This window comes from Erigeron canadensis, chromosome 4 (assembly GCF_010389155.1).
Source record: "Erigeron canadensis isolate Cc75 chromosome 4, C_canadensis_v1, whole genome shotgun sequence".
Lineage (NCBI taxonomy): Eukaryota > Viridiplantae > Streptophyta > Magnoliopsida > Asterales > Asteraceae > Erigeron > Erigeron canadensis.
The window spans coordinates 37,772,547-37,787,451 of NC_057764.1; the positions used below are offsets into that span (position 1 = coordinate 37,772,547).

Below are 14,905 nucleotides of genomic sequence, written 5' to 3' on the forward strand. Positions count from 1 at the left end.
ACGGAAGTTAATTCCTACATTTTATAGTTATAAAATAGTCTTTATTTCAATGATATAATTATGAAAACAAATTCCTAAATTTTATAATATATTGTCAAAATAACTTTTTTGATTTTATTTCACATTATATTATTTTTTTTTTTGATTTATGTTGTATATTTTGTCTAAATTATGAGTTTATATTGAATTTTTATTGGTTATTGACTTATATAAATAAAAGACAATTGTTTCTAAAAGCTTTTTTAGACAAAAATCTTATGTGGCAACTTCTTATTCTTTCCTATAAGTGTTTTAAAAATTCATGACATCATAAATCTTTTGATTTTTTTTTCTTTTGATCTTTATATAATTTAATCTAATATGAAAACCAAATTACTTTTTAAGTTAATATATCTCTTACTAATAACAAATCAAGATCCCACAAATTTTATGTCAAATTTTCCTTTATACGAGTAGTTATTCACTAGTATTAAATAATTATGCTAATGTTATTATTAATAATATAGAGTTATAGTATATTTTAATTTGTAGCTTAGTTATTAGTTTCTTTTAAATTGTAATATAACTGAAGGAATATAATTATGAAATTGTGTTTATTATGAAATTTTTAGCTTTTATAATGATTTTTCTTCTTATACACTATGAGTAAGTAATAACTTTCATAAAAAACTTCATTCTCTTTAACTTAAAGGTGTATAGCAAATGAAAAGTTACTTGTCCGATATCTATTTAAAGGTTTTAATACATTATTATGCTTATAACTTTTTTTTTTCATTCTCGTGTATTATTTTATCACATGTACTCAAATATGTGACATATAGTAAATGCTAAAATATTCTATTACATCATATTTAATTACTATTGCATTATTTGATTCAGTATTTGACATATCAACTTTTCATATATAATAATGAAACAAACCTACAATTATTGTTTTAATAAACATTATTGATTATTGATTATTGATTAGCAAAATTTGTATTAAAAACCCGGGTTATTTAGCTAGTAAATATTAAGTTTTACATTGTTAGTATCATATGATATTTAGATAAAATATATTTCTGATATGTATATGATGCGTAAAATAATAAAAACAAAAGATTGTAAAAATAGCAGCATCACCATTTTTTAAAAACAGCAATGAAATATATTTCTGATATCATAAGATGTTTGCTTCATACTTATCGGATGTGTTTGGTTACGGGAAATCAAACCAGAAATTTGTAAGTGGTTTTGTTTCCTATCTTGTGGATCGAGATTTAGCAAACACATGAGAAATCGTATTTCTCAAGAAATCATCAATATTATACTAGGACTTTTACCCGCACGATGTACAGTTATTTAAAAATGTTGTTTTAGTTATATGAATATTTATAATAACTTTTAACAACTATACATTATTTAGGCTATAACTTTTAACAACTATACATTATTTAGGCATGTACATATAAATCTATATTATCATTAAATGGAAATTTTTACATTTATTGAAATAGATAAATTCAAAACATAACTCTTATTATTTATGAAAATCTTTGCATTTATATAAAAACATACGTTATCAAATATTCATATTAACTATCACATATTATACTTCATGCAATACTAATGAACATAAAATGAAGTTAAAATGTAAATATAATGTAAAATCATAACGATCTTTTATTTTTTGCAAAGTAATATATGACTTATTAGAATTTCATCAAACTCTTTCAAAGAAAATAGTTTCATAAAACTTACTTCATCAAATAATAAAATTCATAAAAGTTGAAAAGTTTTAATTAGATATAGTTAGAAACCAAATTCAAATTATAATTAGATTACAAAGAACAAACCTATGATTCAAATTATGTCGAATTCACCTAGTAATTGATAATAATTTTATAAAACGTAAAATCACCACCACGAAAAGGATAAAAAACTATATTACAATGTGATATATAATATTGGTTATATTAGATAGTAAAATTAAGAAATAAATAATTTGAAAACCAAATATTTTCTAATTTTAAAAATAGATTTTAAATTCATATGTTTCTATTATGATATAGAATGTGATTTTTTACTTTTATTTTTGTAAGATTTTGTTTATATATAGATTTTATTTTTATTTAATTTAATAGTTTTAGATAATATAATTTTGTAGATTTATATTTTGTAAAAAAATATAGAGATGCCACATAGGATAAAGACCTATGTGGCAATTTTTAAAAATATTTTTAAATTGTAGAAGGCTTTAAAATGCTAGGATAACTATTGTTTTAATATTTATATAGATAGACATGTATCATTTCCAATCCTTTTGAAGGGAAAACAAATTCCTTTCATTAGAAAATTTTCCCTCCCTGTCGTTTGTAGATAGAAATTGGGAACTTAATACAAATGGGGGTATATATTTATTGTTCTAGTCACGTTCCAGTCATTCCTTCCATCTTCAAAATAAAGTAAAATCCACCGAACTCTCTCTGGCCACAATAGCTAGCACCTTGAGCTGCTCAATCTTCAAAATAAAAATGGGCGTATGGTTGATCAGAACATAGTTGTGATTTGTGGTACGCAATACAAGACTCGAGAGAAAATCTGGGGTGGGTATTATCAATTATAAACCATCTACTGATACGATTTACAATACGTGTTGAAACCAGAGTTGACATTCAAGTAATCTAATTTGTAATCGGCACTCCTGTCAATTACTTAGTTGATATTTAGATGAAACTACTATCCTACAGCAAAATAAACATGAAAGTACAAGGAAAGTACGCCACCATTCATCCAGTTGGATCCTTCTTATCCACGCTCTTGATCACGCCCACACCAACAGTCTGCCTCAAGTCCCGGACAGCAAACCGACCCAATGGAGGGTACTCGGAGAAAGTCTCAACCACCATCGGCTTTGTTGGAACCATCTTCACCATTCCAGCCTCACCATTTTTCAAGAACTCAGGTTCCCGCTCCAGCTCCTCAAAAGACCTCCGGTCAATCTTGCTCAATAGCTCAGCAAACTTAACAGTAATATGACAGGTATGGCAATCAAGCATTGGTGTGTACCCTTTTCTAATTTGACCCGGGTGGTTCATGATGATGACGTGAGAAGTAAAGCTAGCAGCACCCTTTGCAGGATCATCCTTAGAGTTTGAAGCAACATACCCACGTTTAAGATCCTTCGATGCAACATTTTTAACACTGAAACCAACACTGTCTCCTGGCACTGCCTCAAGCAGTGGTTTGTTGTGCATCTCAATAGATTTGACCTCAGCTGTCAATCCACTTGGGCCAAAAGTGACCACCATACCTGGCTTCATCACACCAGTTTCAACACGTCCCACAGGCACAGTTCCGATCCCACTAATGTGGTAGACATCATGAACTGGAAGGCGGAGAGGCTTGTCAAATAGTCTTTTTGGCTCACTGATTCGGTCAATGGCTTCAAGTAGAGTTGGACCCTTATACCATTTTAGGTTAGGTGACCTCTCAGTCAAGTTATCGCCCTCAAAACCAGAAATTGGGACAAATGGGATTTTGTCAGGGTCATATCCGACTTTCATGAAGTAGGACTCCAAATCTTCGACAATATCTTCATACCTATATTGTGCGTATTTGGGTCTAGTAGCATCCATTTGCAAAACAACAAATAACAAAGCTAGCTAGTTAACGAATAAGAACAACTATCTTCTTCATTTGCATACAAAGGAAGGGGAAAAAACAAGTACCTTGTTACAGCAGCAAATTATTTGCTTGACACCAAGTATAAATGCAAGCAAAATGTGTTCACGAATAAGTCCGGTGGTCATTCCATATTCAAAACGTTCAGAATCAACGATGAGAAGGGCACAGTCGGCCTGGGAGGTTCCAGTGATCATGTTCTTGATGAACCTATGCTGTCCAGGAGTATCAAGGACAGAGCAGTAATATTTAGTGGTCTCGAATTTGCACATTGTATTGTCGATAGTATTACCCCTTTCACGCTCTGCCTTGAGCCTGTCCAACACCCAAGCATACTTGACTCCAACTTGGTGCATCTCAGCAGCCTCTTTCTCGAACCTTTCGATCACAGTCTTGTCAATTCCACCTAGCTTGTAGATCAAGTGGCCTGCAGTAGTTGACTTGCCAGAATTTGCATCTCCAATGACCACAATGTTGATATGAGCCTTTTCTACTTCTTTTTCTTCACCCATTATAAAAACAAAATTAAAAAAAGAAAAAAAAAGAAAAAGAAAAAAAGAAAGCTGGCTGCCTGGCCTGCAATCAAAATTCAATTTTCAGACAAAATAAACATAGGCCACTGCATAACAAGTGAACAATGATAACTGAAGGGAAATCAAGGGAAATCCAACATAGACGACAATCACCTTTGTAAATTTGTATTATTATTACACGAAATGGGTAAAAAAAGATTGAATAATTTTACTCATAACAAAAAGGTAAAACCCCCTAAATTTACATTCACTGATTCATATTATCATTAAAATAGACTAAAAATGGTGGGATCAAGTTGTGTTTAGATTTAAGCTAAGGCCATTAATTTATATTTAACGTTCAAACTTATAACCATAACCGAACGAAGCAGATATTTCAAACTTAAAACCATAACCATACGAAGCAAATATGTCGATTAACGAAAATTGTCAAAGGGAACCATTAGTTGGCTAATGTTAAAAATGAAAATGTCTAACACAATGGGTACCCAAATAATAATAATTTCACCAACAAATTTGCTTCATTGCCAAAAGACATCTCTCAACCGTAGCAGTTCTAACGGGTAAAACCAATGCTAGCTTTAACAATCAAATAGATCAATGGACAAGATTTATTTTTGTTTGCTTCCACCATCACTTTATCAAGGTCAGTAATACACTAATACCATTCAAGTTGGCAAAACTTTCATCTTTTCATTAAACAAGTATAACTAATACATAATTAAACAACAATTTACAAATGCATATTACATTAGTAATTACTAGAAGGGTACCCGCACAAAGCGGCGATGTATTATAAATCGGTGGCGGTGGTGGCAAGCAGTGTAGGTTTGATGTAATATAGTTTTAATGAATTGTTAAAACTTAAAATTCTAACAAAAATGGGTTTTTTTTTTTAACAGCAGTGGTGATTGGACTCAGCGGCATGCCTCTTCATCGTCCGGTGGGGATCAGCAACGTCACCAGCACAGTCAATCCGAGGGCATGACTGGCGGTGGAAGTCCCACTACCGTTCTAAAAGAAACCAGCTAAATGCTAGAGAAAACCCCCATGCCCCACCTCATTGGCAAGGACTTCCCAGTATGCCTTTCAAAGGTTTCGAACCCGTGACCAACATTTGGCTGATAGACATAATGGGCATGAAATGTCCAGTTGGGCTAAATCCCAAATATACTAGAGCGGTATCCAGGCTGTGTTGGTGGTGGCGGTGATGGGTGGTTGTGACGTGGGTCGGTAGCCGCGGTGTAGGCGATCTAATGGTGGGGGAGGTGATGGCGGTGATAGGTGGGGGGGGGGGGGCACGGTGGTGGCAGCGGGGAGTATAGATAAGTATAGATGCGCTAACTACTAATAACAAAAACTTAATACTCGTAGCAAATTATCGATCAAACTTTCATCATCCAACACTTCGTATAACTATGCCCTAATAAATAATATTAATAACTAGTTAAATAGCTTTAACAAAGAAAAAGAGTTAGGGTTTAGAAAATTGACCTTTGAATTCAAATATTTACTGTTGTAGAGTGAAAAGGGTATGTGATAATCCAAACACGTAAAGAAAGGCTAAAATTTGGGTATTTCACAATGGACAATTTGGCGGGAAAACATCAGATGGCAATTTGGAGGGAAAACATTTGTCAGCTCGTGCGTTTGGCCATGTGTGTGGGTTGTGGAAAGAAGAATTGGGAATTCATGGCATGTGGGCTTTTTGTTAAGGGGCTTGGTTTATTATGGGTTGGGGGCTTGGGGCTAGTCTTAAAAGCCTTTTTTTTGGTATCAATCCCAGAATACCTGTTTTGGTGGTGATCACAGTTTTTTTTTATGACCCAATATCGGTCTATGTATAAGATCCAAAAGGTACATTGAGTGGCTCATGAGTATGTCATAATAGATCCGAACACTTGGCCCGAAATGGGTTCCAGACTAGTGCGTTTTTAACAAATCAGAAGGGTCTGTTTCAAACTGAGTTGTATAGATATGAAAAGCTTAGTTTGGGTGCCATTTTTAGCATATGGAATGGACAATTCTGCATTCACCAAACCACTCGTAAGGCTTAGTTCGTTTCTGTTTCTATTTCACATACTGCCTGGCAAATATATAGTAGTTTCTTAAGGGAATGCTTATGCGGATTTCTCAGGAAATCATGATCTATACTATGTTTTTGCATTTGCATCCCTTTTGAAGGGAAGGCAAATTCCTTTGATTAAAACTTATAGATAGAAATTGGCAACTTAAGAAAAATGGGTATATATCATGTATTCATGTTCTAGTCACATTCCTTCCATCTTCAAAAGTACAAGTAAAATCCACCAAGCTCTCTCTAGCCACAATAATACCTTGAGATAAATTAACCTAACCTGTGTGAACCTTATCATTGTTTTCTCTATCTTGGGCTATGCTTAAAAAACCTTATCAGATGTGAGTAGCGCATTCTTCTTTTGAGGTGCGGGAGGAACCGTGTCATTAGTTCTTTTAGTTGAATCTATGATAACATGTTGTATATTCTAGCCAGAAAGACTTGGTTGAATCTTATTTGGGTTCTTGAAACTGTGATTGACTACTTGTAATGTGCAAGTGTGCCTTCCCATTTCACTCACTTTTGTGTTTAATCCCGAAGCATTCACTTCCTTCTACGATGACCTGGGATTGCAATAGACCTGGCATCATTCATCCAGACATCATTCGATTGTGTTTAAACCCGCAGCATACTCGTGCATATCACTTTCAACCAGTTCTGCTGCTTGATCTTCTGTCTGCAGGAAGTGACCTTATTAAAGAAGCACTACAAATCTACAATGCAAACAAGTAAACCGGTAAGGTTTTCTATTCTGGTTACTCAGGGATGGCGAGCTTTTGACTCGGATGTATGGGACCTCACCGGGTATCCCATGGTTGTTTTAGATATCTCGTGTATTGATTTCATGAAGTTACAACCATGTTACCTTGGAGGTGGTTAACAGTACACTACAATACGTTGTTCTTGTTACTCAATACACTTCTCTGATGCTTACGTTATGATGTCTAAACGAGGTGAAAAGTTATCAGCTTGACCTTATAAAGTAACGGATATGTACCAACTACTGAATCAACAAACATTTGATGCCCATGATTTGGACTTGCAGGAGGCATACCGATTCAAGTCTAAGACTTTGCTGAAAACCATTCAAGTTACTGGAAGAAAAATTAAATAAGAACATGAATTTGAGAAGGGATGCTGAAATTGTAAACACAAGTGCCTCCAAATTTCAATCATCATGATGTAAGGTCAGACCCAGACATTTTGAAACAAGAAGTGAGTGATTCTGAAGGAGTGTTATGGTAAATAACACCACAACAATAAACGCATTCGTTTGGAAACATTTTCCCTAACCCGTTTGAACCCAAGAGGAAGCTAAAAAATAAAGATTACCAAATGCAATCATACAGCCCCGAAACAGTAACAAGATCGGCATAAAAGCACACACACACACACACAAACCGTTCCCAGCATCTTGTAAGTGATCTTTCTCTTCCTTCTAAAATGCCTCATAAGCTTTAATTATAGACCAAGCAGCAGTTCCACAAGGATTTCTAAACCTTGAATACAAAATGTCATTTCAAAAAAAGAAGGAAGCTAAACCTGCCAAGTGCCAACACACGAATACTGTACTAATTTCATTGTTAAATCTAACACATTTAGTCATTCACACATACTTAAACATAACACAATTATCCAATCACATCTAACCTGAATATTAGACCATCAGTCATATGCCCCATTTGTTCATTTATAAAGCATTTGGAACCACGATACGCCCACAATTTAAATTAAACTGCAACAAAGACACTTGTTAGACCATTTGCTGATACCCCAAACTCCACAAACGATCATCCGTTCCATCGCTTCTTCAAACGCTTTCTGAGCGAAACCAGACATGTTGTAGAGCCTGTAAATCTCATCAGGCTTGCTATCCAACCTCTTACTAATAGCAACACACACCACGTTCAATAAGTTTTTCATCTTCAGTCTGCGAGCACCCTGAAGAAGCCAAAAAAGAATGGACATAGGCTGTTTCGAGACAAATTCCCAACTGAATTCCTGCAGCGTGAGAGCGGCGTTATTAATCCTTGTTGATATATATTTATTACTCGTATTAATTAACTAATTTGTTGTCAAGGATTTAGAGTAATTTTAACGTTCAAAAAAAGTAATTTTTTTGTGTCAAGAAAATTAGAGTGAAAAGAATACATATAAAAAACGGAAAAAAAGTAGACATGTTGAGAGTGGGATTTGAACCCACGCCCTTTCGGACCAGAACCTTAATCTGGCGCCTTAGACCAACTCGGCCATCTCAACTTCATGTTTCTTTTTCTAGATTTCTTATAATTATAATATCTTAATCTGGTTGTATCGAAAAAATATCAACTCTGTTTGTCACCCTCGAGAGGGCCCCACACCCACTAATAATTCCCCCCCAACCCTGTTTTCAAATTCCAAAACACATCTTTCAAATATCAATAAAAACACTCAACACAAACACCACCCCCCTTATTTTCTTCTTCTTCAACACTCAAAAAAATCACACCAATCTCAATCCCAACAACTCCATCTCACCTTTACCCACACACACACAAATATAAATCTCATTTTCTTCTGCTCTCAAAGAAAATTTAATATCGTATTTCTTGTTTTTTTTTTTCTTACTATTTTTACCCCTTTCTTCTGCCGGCCAGCCTGCTTTTTTGTCTCTATCTTATTTTAAATCAAATACCCACAAATAAAAATCCAATCTTTACTATTCTTTCTTTCAAAAACCCTAATCTTGATTTTAATCAAGGGTATTAATATTTTCCTTTTTTTACTGTTAATTACATGAATAATACAAAATTAGGAATGCAGAGATCCAGTTCTAATCATAAGCTTCAATACCCATCTTCTGATAACTTCATTGAATCCAGTTTTAATAATAAATGGCTTCAATCAGCTGGTCTGCATAATCTTTATTCCTCAAACCCTAATTTACCCCCACTTCAGGTAAAACCCTTTTTTTTACTGTTTACTTTTTTATTTTAGTTTGTTTTATAAAATATATGTTAGCTGTTCGATTGCTTATTGACTACTTATAGAAGAGATGATGGGTGTTTAAGTAGAAATGTTATCTAAACAAGTGTGTTTTGGACCGGTATATGTGCCCGGTCCGTTAGATAAGATGGTTTGTATCATTATTGACCAACATTTTTGTCGATTACAAGTTTAAATTAAACAAATGTTTGTGTTCCTTAAGGTTGGAATTTTTTTAACCCCAGCTGACATGTTAGGCGTATCAAAGGGTGGTCCATCTAACTAATCCACCGTGATCATTGAGTTTCTCTAATAAATTAGATGGCTTTTTGACACCCCATCAAGGATTAACCAGGCTACATGCTAAAGATGTCGGCCCATCAACCAAGATGTCGGTTCATTTTCCGATGGAATGACAAATATGTGAATCATTGTGTAGTTTAAAGAAGCGTTATTCATGTAACTTGGCTGAGAATTTGATGAAAGTTTTAGCTATCTATTCATTACTAATATGTAAGTGTTGGTGGATATGTTTTTTTATATTGGTGCAATGGTGCAGGATTTTGGGTTTTATGGGAATAGTAATGATATTGAGGGTCCGAGAACAAATAGGAATATGCAGAGAGGGAATGCAGATACATTTACTCCTTCGCTTTGTTCTCGTTCGTCGAGCTTTACTAAGTATGGTAATGTGGAGCAAGTTTCGCCTAGTGACTTTAGCCCCGGGTTACTTGATCTTCATTCTTTCGATACCGAGCTGCTAACTGAGGTCTAAGTTCTAATTACTTGAGTTTATTAGCTGAAATATTATAATGCAATAAACGAACATTCGTGATACTGAAATGTTTAATATATTGGATTTGTAGGTTCATAGTGAAAACAATTTGAACTTGCTAAACCAGCCTTTGTATGGTGAAGGTTTTGATGATGTCAATGCTTATTCTTTGACCAACAAGTTTGCTAATATATCTTGTGGTCCAACCGAATACAATGCTGTAAAGGGGTCATTGGCAGATAAAGAGAAGGCTAGCAATGTTGCTAAGATTAAAGTTGTGGTACGTAAAAGACCACTTAATAAAAAGGAACTTGCGAAAAGGGAGGAAGATATTATCAGCATTGACTCTAATACCAGTTCACTCACTGTTCATGAATCGAAAGTTAAGGTAAGCTTACGGTGAAAGTTAAAAATTTAGCATGTAACTGTTTTTAGGTTGTATAGTCTGAACTTACATATTATGTTGTGACTTTACATTTTGTAGACTGTAATGTACTAGTGTACTACTACCCTTGTAGGTTGACCTGACTGAATACGTCGAGAAACATGGATTTGTTTTTGATGCCGTGATGAATGAAGATGTCACAAATGATGAAGTGGGTATATGAAACTGTGTCCTCAACCTCATTGTGCACCCTTTTGGATTATTTAAATGCTGATAGTTTTCTTTTCTTGTGTTGTAGATATACTCACAAACTGTGGAGCCCATCATCCCAATTATCTTCCAACGAACAAAAGCAACCTGCTTTGCTTATGGGCAAACAGGTACAACTCTGCCTCTAATACTGATAAATTTGTTATTTACCTAAAAGTAGTTTGGCCTCGGAGGCTTTGTGTTTTCTTGTTCTTTGGATATGCATTATGTGTTTTGATAATGATTGCTCCCCTTGAATTATCTAAATAGAGTTTGCTAATCCATACATTAACATAAAAAGTGAGCAAAGTGACTTTCGTTTGAATGATCATGTAATCAGCTATGAAACATAAATCCAAACACAACCAGATTTGGACAGGCTTTTAAAAGTTCAAATGTTTTTGTTTAGGCAGCGGGAAGACCTATACAATGCAGCCATTACCTCTAAGAGCTTCTCAAGATATATTGAGACTTATGTTCCACAACTATCGAAACCAAGGATTTCAGTTGTTTGTCAGTTTCTTTGAAATTTATGGTGGGAAAGTTTTTGATCTTCTTAATGATAGAAAGTAAGTTTTTGTTTTAATAAATTCTTTCTCAACCAGTCCAAGAATTTTATGTAGCTAGCAACTCAGCTGGGTTTTGTTTTACAGGAAGCTTTGCATGAGGGAGGATGGAAAACAACAAGTTTGCATTGTGGGCTTGCAGGAGTACATAGTTTCAAAAGTGGAAACAGTGAAGGAACTAATCGAAAGAGGTAATGCAACTAGAAGTACTGGCACAACAGGTGCAAATGAAGAATCCTCTCGATCACACGCTATTCTTCAACTTGCTGTCAAGAAATTGGTTGATGGCAATGAATCCAAGCCTCCCCGTATGGTTGGGAAACTATCTTTCATAGATCTTGCTGGAAGTGAACGTGGAGCGGATACCACTGATAATGATAAGCAAACAAGGTGGCTTAGTCAATGAATTCATTTAATTTGAAATTAAGAAAGGAGAGGTGGCATTATGGGGGGCTGGGTATCGGATTAACACAGGCTGGTTTGGGTTGACCGCAAACACATGATTGAGTAATGGATTAGTTATGCATACAAAACTATTGCAGTGATAATCTAAATCTTTGAATAAGTATTACTTCGGAGGTTGTATGCATCAAAGGTGACTTTCAACTCGATTGAACAACTCCTGTTTTAGCCAACTCTTTTTATATTGCCAATTGAGATAAAACAACAATGCCCAACTCAACACCACACACAAATTAATACTACCATAAGTAATTTGTTAAAGTTATTGTATCTAACAAGAAAGCCTCAGCATTGATGAATCTGGATTGTTGATATTGCAGGATGGAGGGTGCTGAAATCAATAAAAGTTTGCTTGCTCTAAAGGAATGTATTAGAGCTCTTGATAATGACCAGGGTCATATTCCATTTAGAGGGAGTAAGCTTACGGAAGTTCTTAGAGATTCGTTTGTTGGTAACTCGCGCACTGTTATGATATCATGCATTTCACCAAATTCCGGATCTTGTGAACATACTTTAAACACACTACGATATGCTGACAGGTGACTAAAACCTAAAAATCCTTTTATTAGAGGTGTTTGAATGCTCGACTGCTCGTTATAAAATCTGTTTTTGATTATTAGGACTTAAAGTTGTCATGAACTCACAATAAGATTGTATATGATTAATTAAAGTTTGAACAATCAGCTTCACAACTGCTGCAGCAAAAATGATTATTTAACAAAGTGATAAGCTTACTCATTTGCCCCTATTTTTACCCATATTTTCATTGTCAGTAACACTACTGATACTTTAATTAATGGAACTATACTCGATATTCCGTTAAATTTTTTATGTTAAAAATGGCTGTCATTTTTGTTAGTTGATTCAAAATAGATTGCACATTTAATTCAGTTTTTTCAAGAATTTCTTGTTGACTCATTTTATCTATTACTAGCTGTTTTGATAATCAGAATGTTTCAAACACTTAGACAACAACTATCCGTATGTCACAACTTTTAACTGCCAAAAACGCGTTTTGTTAATATCATGTCATCAGTTTGAACTTTGTAAAACACATCCAAACACCCACATAATCTGTTGGGGCATACTATTACTTGGAAAGCATAGAATATGTTTGGCTGACTTTCACATTATCACATATTAGGGTCAAGAGTTTATCAAAAGGAAGCAGCTCCAGAAAGGACCTATCATCTTCAGCATTAAACCTTCGCAACTCGATCCAGTTACCTGTATCATCATCTTCATCAATATTAACGCGTTCTGAAGATGTTAAAAATGATAAAGTAACATACGAAACTAATAGATTTGGATGGCCTAAACCAACAGATAGGAATGTATCAACGTCTTTAATCATGGAACATCCTTCTATTGAAAGATCAACTGTTTATCTTCCTTCAACAGAAAGTTACAGAAATGATTATGGAGGTACAGATGAAGAAATTATGGAAGATGATTTTGAGTATCCCATGGAGACCCGTGAACCAAAAAATATTTCAACATTGGAGAAGCCGGCCACTCAAATAAAACCTATAGTTGAGGCCACTGACGATCTCAATGGCCTTCTAGAGGTAAATTTGAGTCCCCATTTGCATGTTTTTGCAACATACAAGTAACATAAACTGTAATTAGCTTATTATTTGATTTGTGCTTTAGGAAGAGGAAAATCTTGTACTTGCTCATCGGAAACAAGTGGAGGAGACTATGGATTTTGTTAGGGAGGTAAGTAGCATCTTTGCTTCTTATGTCTAGAGGTGGCATATTTGACTCATTTACATAACGATGGGTCGATATGGGATTATTTTTTACTGGCAAGATGGGTGGGCTTGGTTACAAACATCTTTTTGCTCCCGTTTTTATTGATAAGTAATTAATTACTGTATTTAATATGATTAGAAAATCTATAGTAGTCATCTTTTTTTTTTTTAATTTTCATACCCAATCTTGATATAACACATCAGTCCTCTCTTCTCTCCTTTACAACGCTGCCACTCCCAGCAGTCGTCAGTCATCACCATAGTTCTGGAAAGTTAATATAGGAATAAGATTGAAAAACTACCAAAAATTATCCGTCATTGCCACATTGCACAGTACCATGCTAGTATTGTTTCAAATAAAAAGTGACTGAAAACTGAAATGTTGATAGTCGCCCAAAGTATATGCCATTGCTTTCAATGTCTTATATTGCTTTATTTTAAGATATAAAGTTATTAGGCTATAATATGAATACTTAATAGGTAATGATAAATGATTATTTAGTTTTAATACTTTATAATCATTTAGATTACTATATCATTTTGTAACAATATTTTGTACATCTTTTTGGAAGCAGCATTATATTTCGTACATTAATTATTCTGTTATAAAGCTTGCTAATAGTCTTTCTACATAGGAAATGAACCTGCTGGTAGAAGTGGATCAACCAGGAAACCAACTAGATAAGTATATTACAAAGTTAAATGTCATTCTTTCACAAAAAGCAGCCGGGATTCAACTATTACAGACACAACTACGTAAGTTTCAAAAACATCTTGAAGACTACAATGTACTATCATCATCATCATCTGCCAACTGATGCAGCATACAAGCCAATGTTAGTGTGAGTGATTGGTTTATTATGTCTTGTATTGAACATCGAGTGTTTCATTATTTTTTGTTTTCTCTCATATATATGCTTGATGTGGGTTTCTGAGTGTGAATTGTGTAAGGTTTGTAACTTTACAAAAATCGATATGCCGTTTATGATTTTTAGTTGAGCTGGCAAAATGTGTACACGAACAAAGAGTTTACACTCTACACTAGTAAACATCTCATCATTTTTAGATTTTTTTAGAGTTATATATTCGTCTTTATAAACATGTGCCACTAATCATCATCGTTTATATATATTAAAAATGAAATCTTGATACTGTTTCTAGAAAAAGTGCATTACAAGATTTGTAGGTAAGGATAATTTTTGCCATTTTAGTCACATGAAGATCAAAAAGGAATATGATTGTTGTTAATTAATTATTTTTTTTGTCCTAATGGTTATATTAGGATGATGATAATCACTTTTGACCAACTTGTATCCCTTACATTGTGAAAGCTGTTGGGGGGAAAGTATGCACAGTTTTCACTTTTACCATTTTTTTAAAAATTTGTATTCTTCTAATCAATTGATTGCGATACACATTACATTAAATTACAGTAGTTTTTAGAGTTAATTACATGAATGATACCTGTGCTTTGCAA

At 34.1% G+C, this 14,905-nt stretch overlaps 2 protein-coding genes and 1 non-coding gene across 6 annotated transcripts; 1 reads left to right on the forward strand and 2 right to left on the reverse strand.

Moving 5' to 3' along the window:
• Positions 1–2,768: 2,768 nt before the first annotated feature.
• LOC122598180 (elongation factor 1-alpha-like) lies at positions 2,769–4,175 on the reverse strand. 4 transcript variants are annotated; one of them, XM_043770782.1, is made up of 3 exons: positions 3,711–4,175; positions 3,318–3,644; positions 2,769–3,110 (listed from the first exon to the last, which is right to left on the reverse strand). In XM_043770782.1, the coding sequence occupies exons 1-3, from the start codon at positions 4,173–4,175 to the stop codon at positions 2,769–2,771; spliced, it is 1,134 nt and encodes a 377-aa protein (XP_043626717.1). The 4 variants fall into 4 exon arrangements, with proteins under 4 accessions (XP_043626717.1, XP_043626715.1, XP_043626714.1 ...); XM_043770780.1 differs by having other exon boundaries at positions 2,769–3,640; positions 3,719–4,175; XM_043770779.1 differs by having other exon boundaries at positions 2,769–3,644.
• A 4,276-nt stretch (positions 4,176–8,451) lies between these two features.
• TRNAL-AAG lies at positions 8,452–8,532 on the reverse strand. The gene has a single exon. It is a non-coding gene; the product is annotated as a tRNA-Leu (tRNA).
• Positions 8,533–9,003: 471 nt separating this feature from the next.
• LOC122596740 (kinesin-like protein KIN-13B) lies at positions 9,004–14,495 on the forward strand. The gene is made up of 11 exons (XM_043769369.1): positions 9,004–9,210; positions 9,797–10,006; positions 10,104–10,400; positions 10,531–10,608; positions 10,696–10,777; positions 11,056–11,215; positions 11,300–11,602; positions 11,995–12,213; positions 12,819–13,242; positions 13,328–13,393; positions 14,064–14,495. The coding sequence occupies exons 1-11, from the start codon at positions 9,049–9,051 to the stop codon at positions 14,244–14,246; spliced, it is 2,184 nt and encodes a 727-aa protein (XP_043625304.1). The 5' UTR covers positions 9,004–9,048; the 3' UTR covers positions 14,247–14,495.
• The last annotated feature ends 410 nt before the right edge of the window (positions 14,496–14,905 follow it).

Bases quoted from the DNA above. Each gene is read 5' to 3' on its own strand.
- LOC122598180 (XM_043770779.1), bottom strand. From the start codon at position 4,175: ATGGGTGAAGAAAAAGAAGTAGAAAAGGCTCATATCAACATTGTGGTC. The intron at 3,645-3,710 runs GTACTTGTTTTT...TTCGTTAACTAG, and splicing joins TAATTTGCTGCTGTAACAAG to CTAGCTTTGTTATTTGTTGT.
- LOC122596740 (XM_043769369.1), top strand. From the start codon at position 9,049: ATGAATAATACAAAATTAGGAATGCAGAGATCCAGTTCTAATCATAAG. The intron at 10,778-11,055 runs GTACAACTCTGC...GTTTTTGTTTAG, and splicing joins CTTTGCTTATGGGCAAACAG to GCAGCGGGAAGACCTATACA. The intron at 12,214-12,818 runs GTGACTAAAACC...ATCACATATTAG, and splicing joins ACACTACGATATGCTGACAG to GGTCAAGAGTTTATCAAAAG.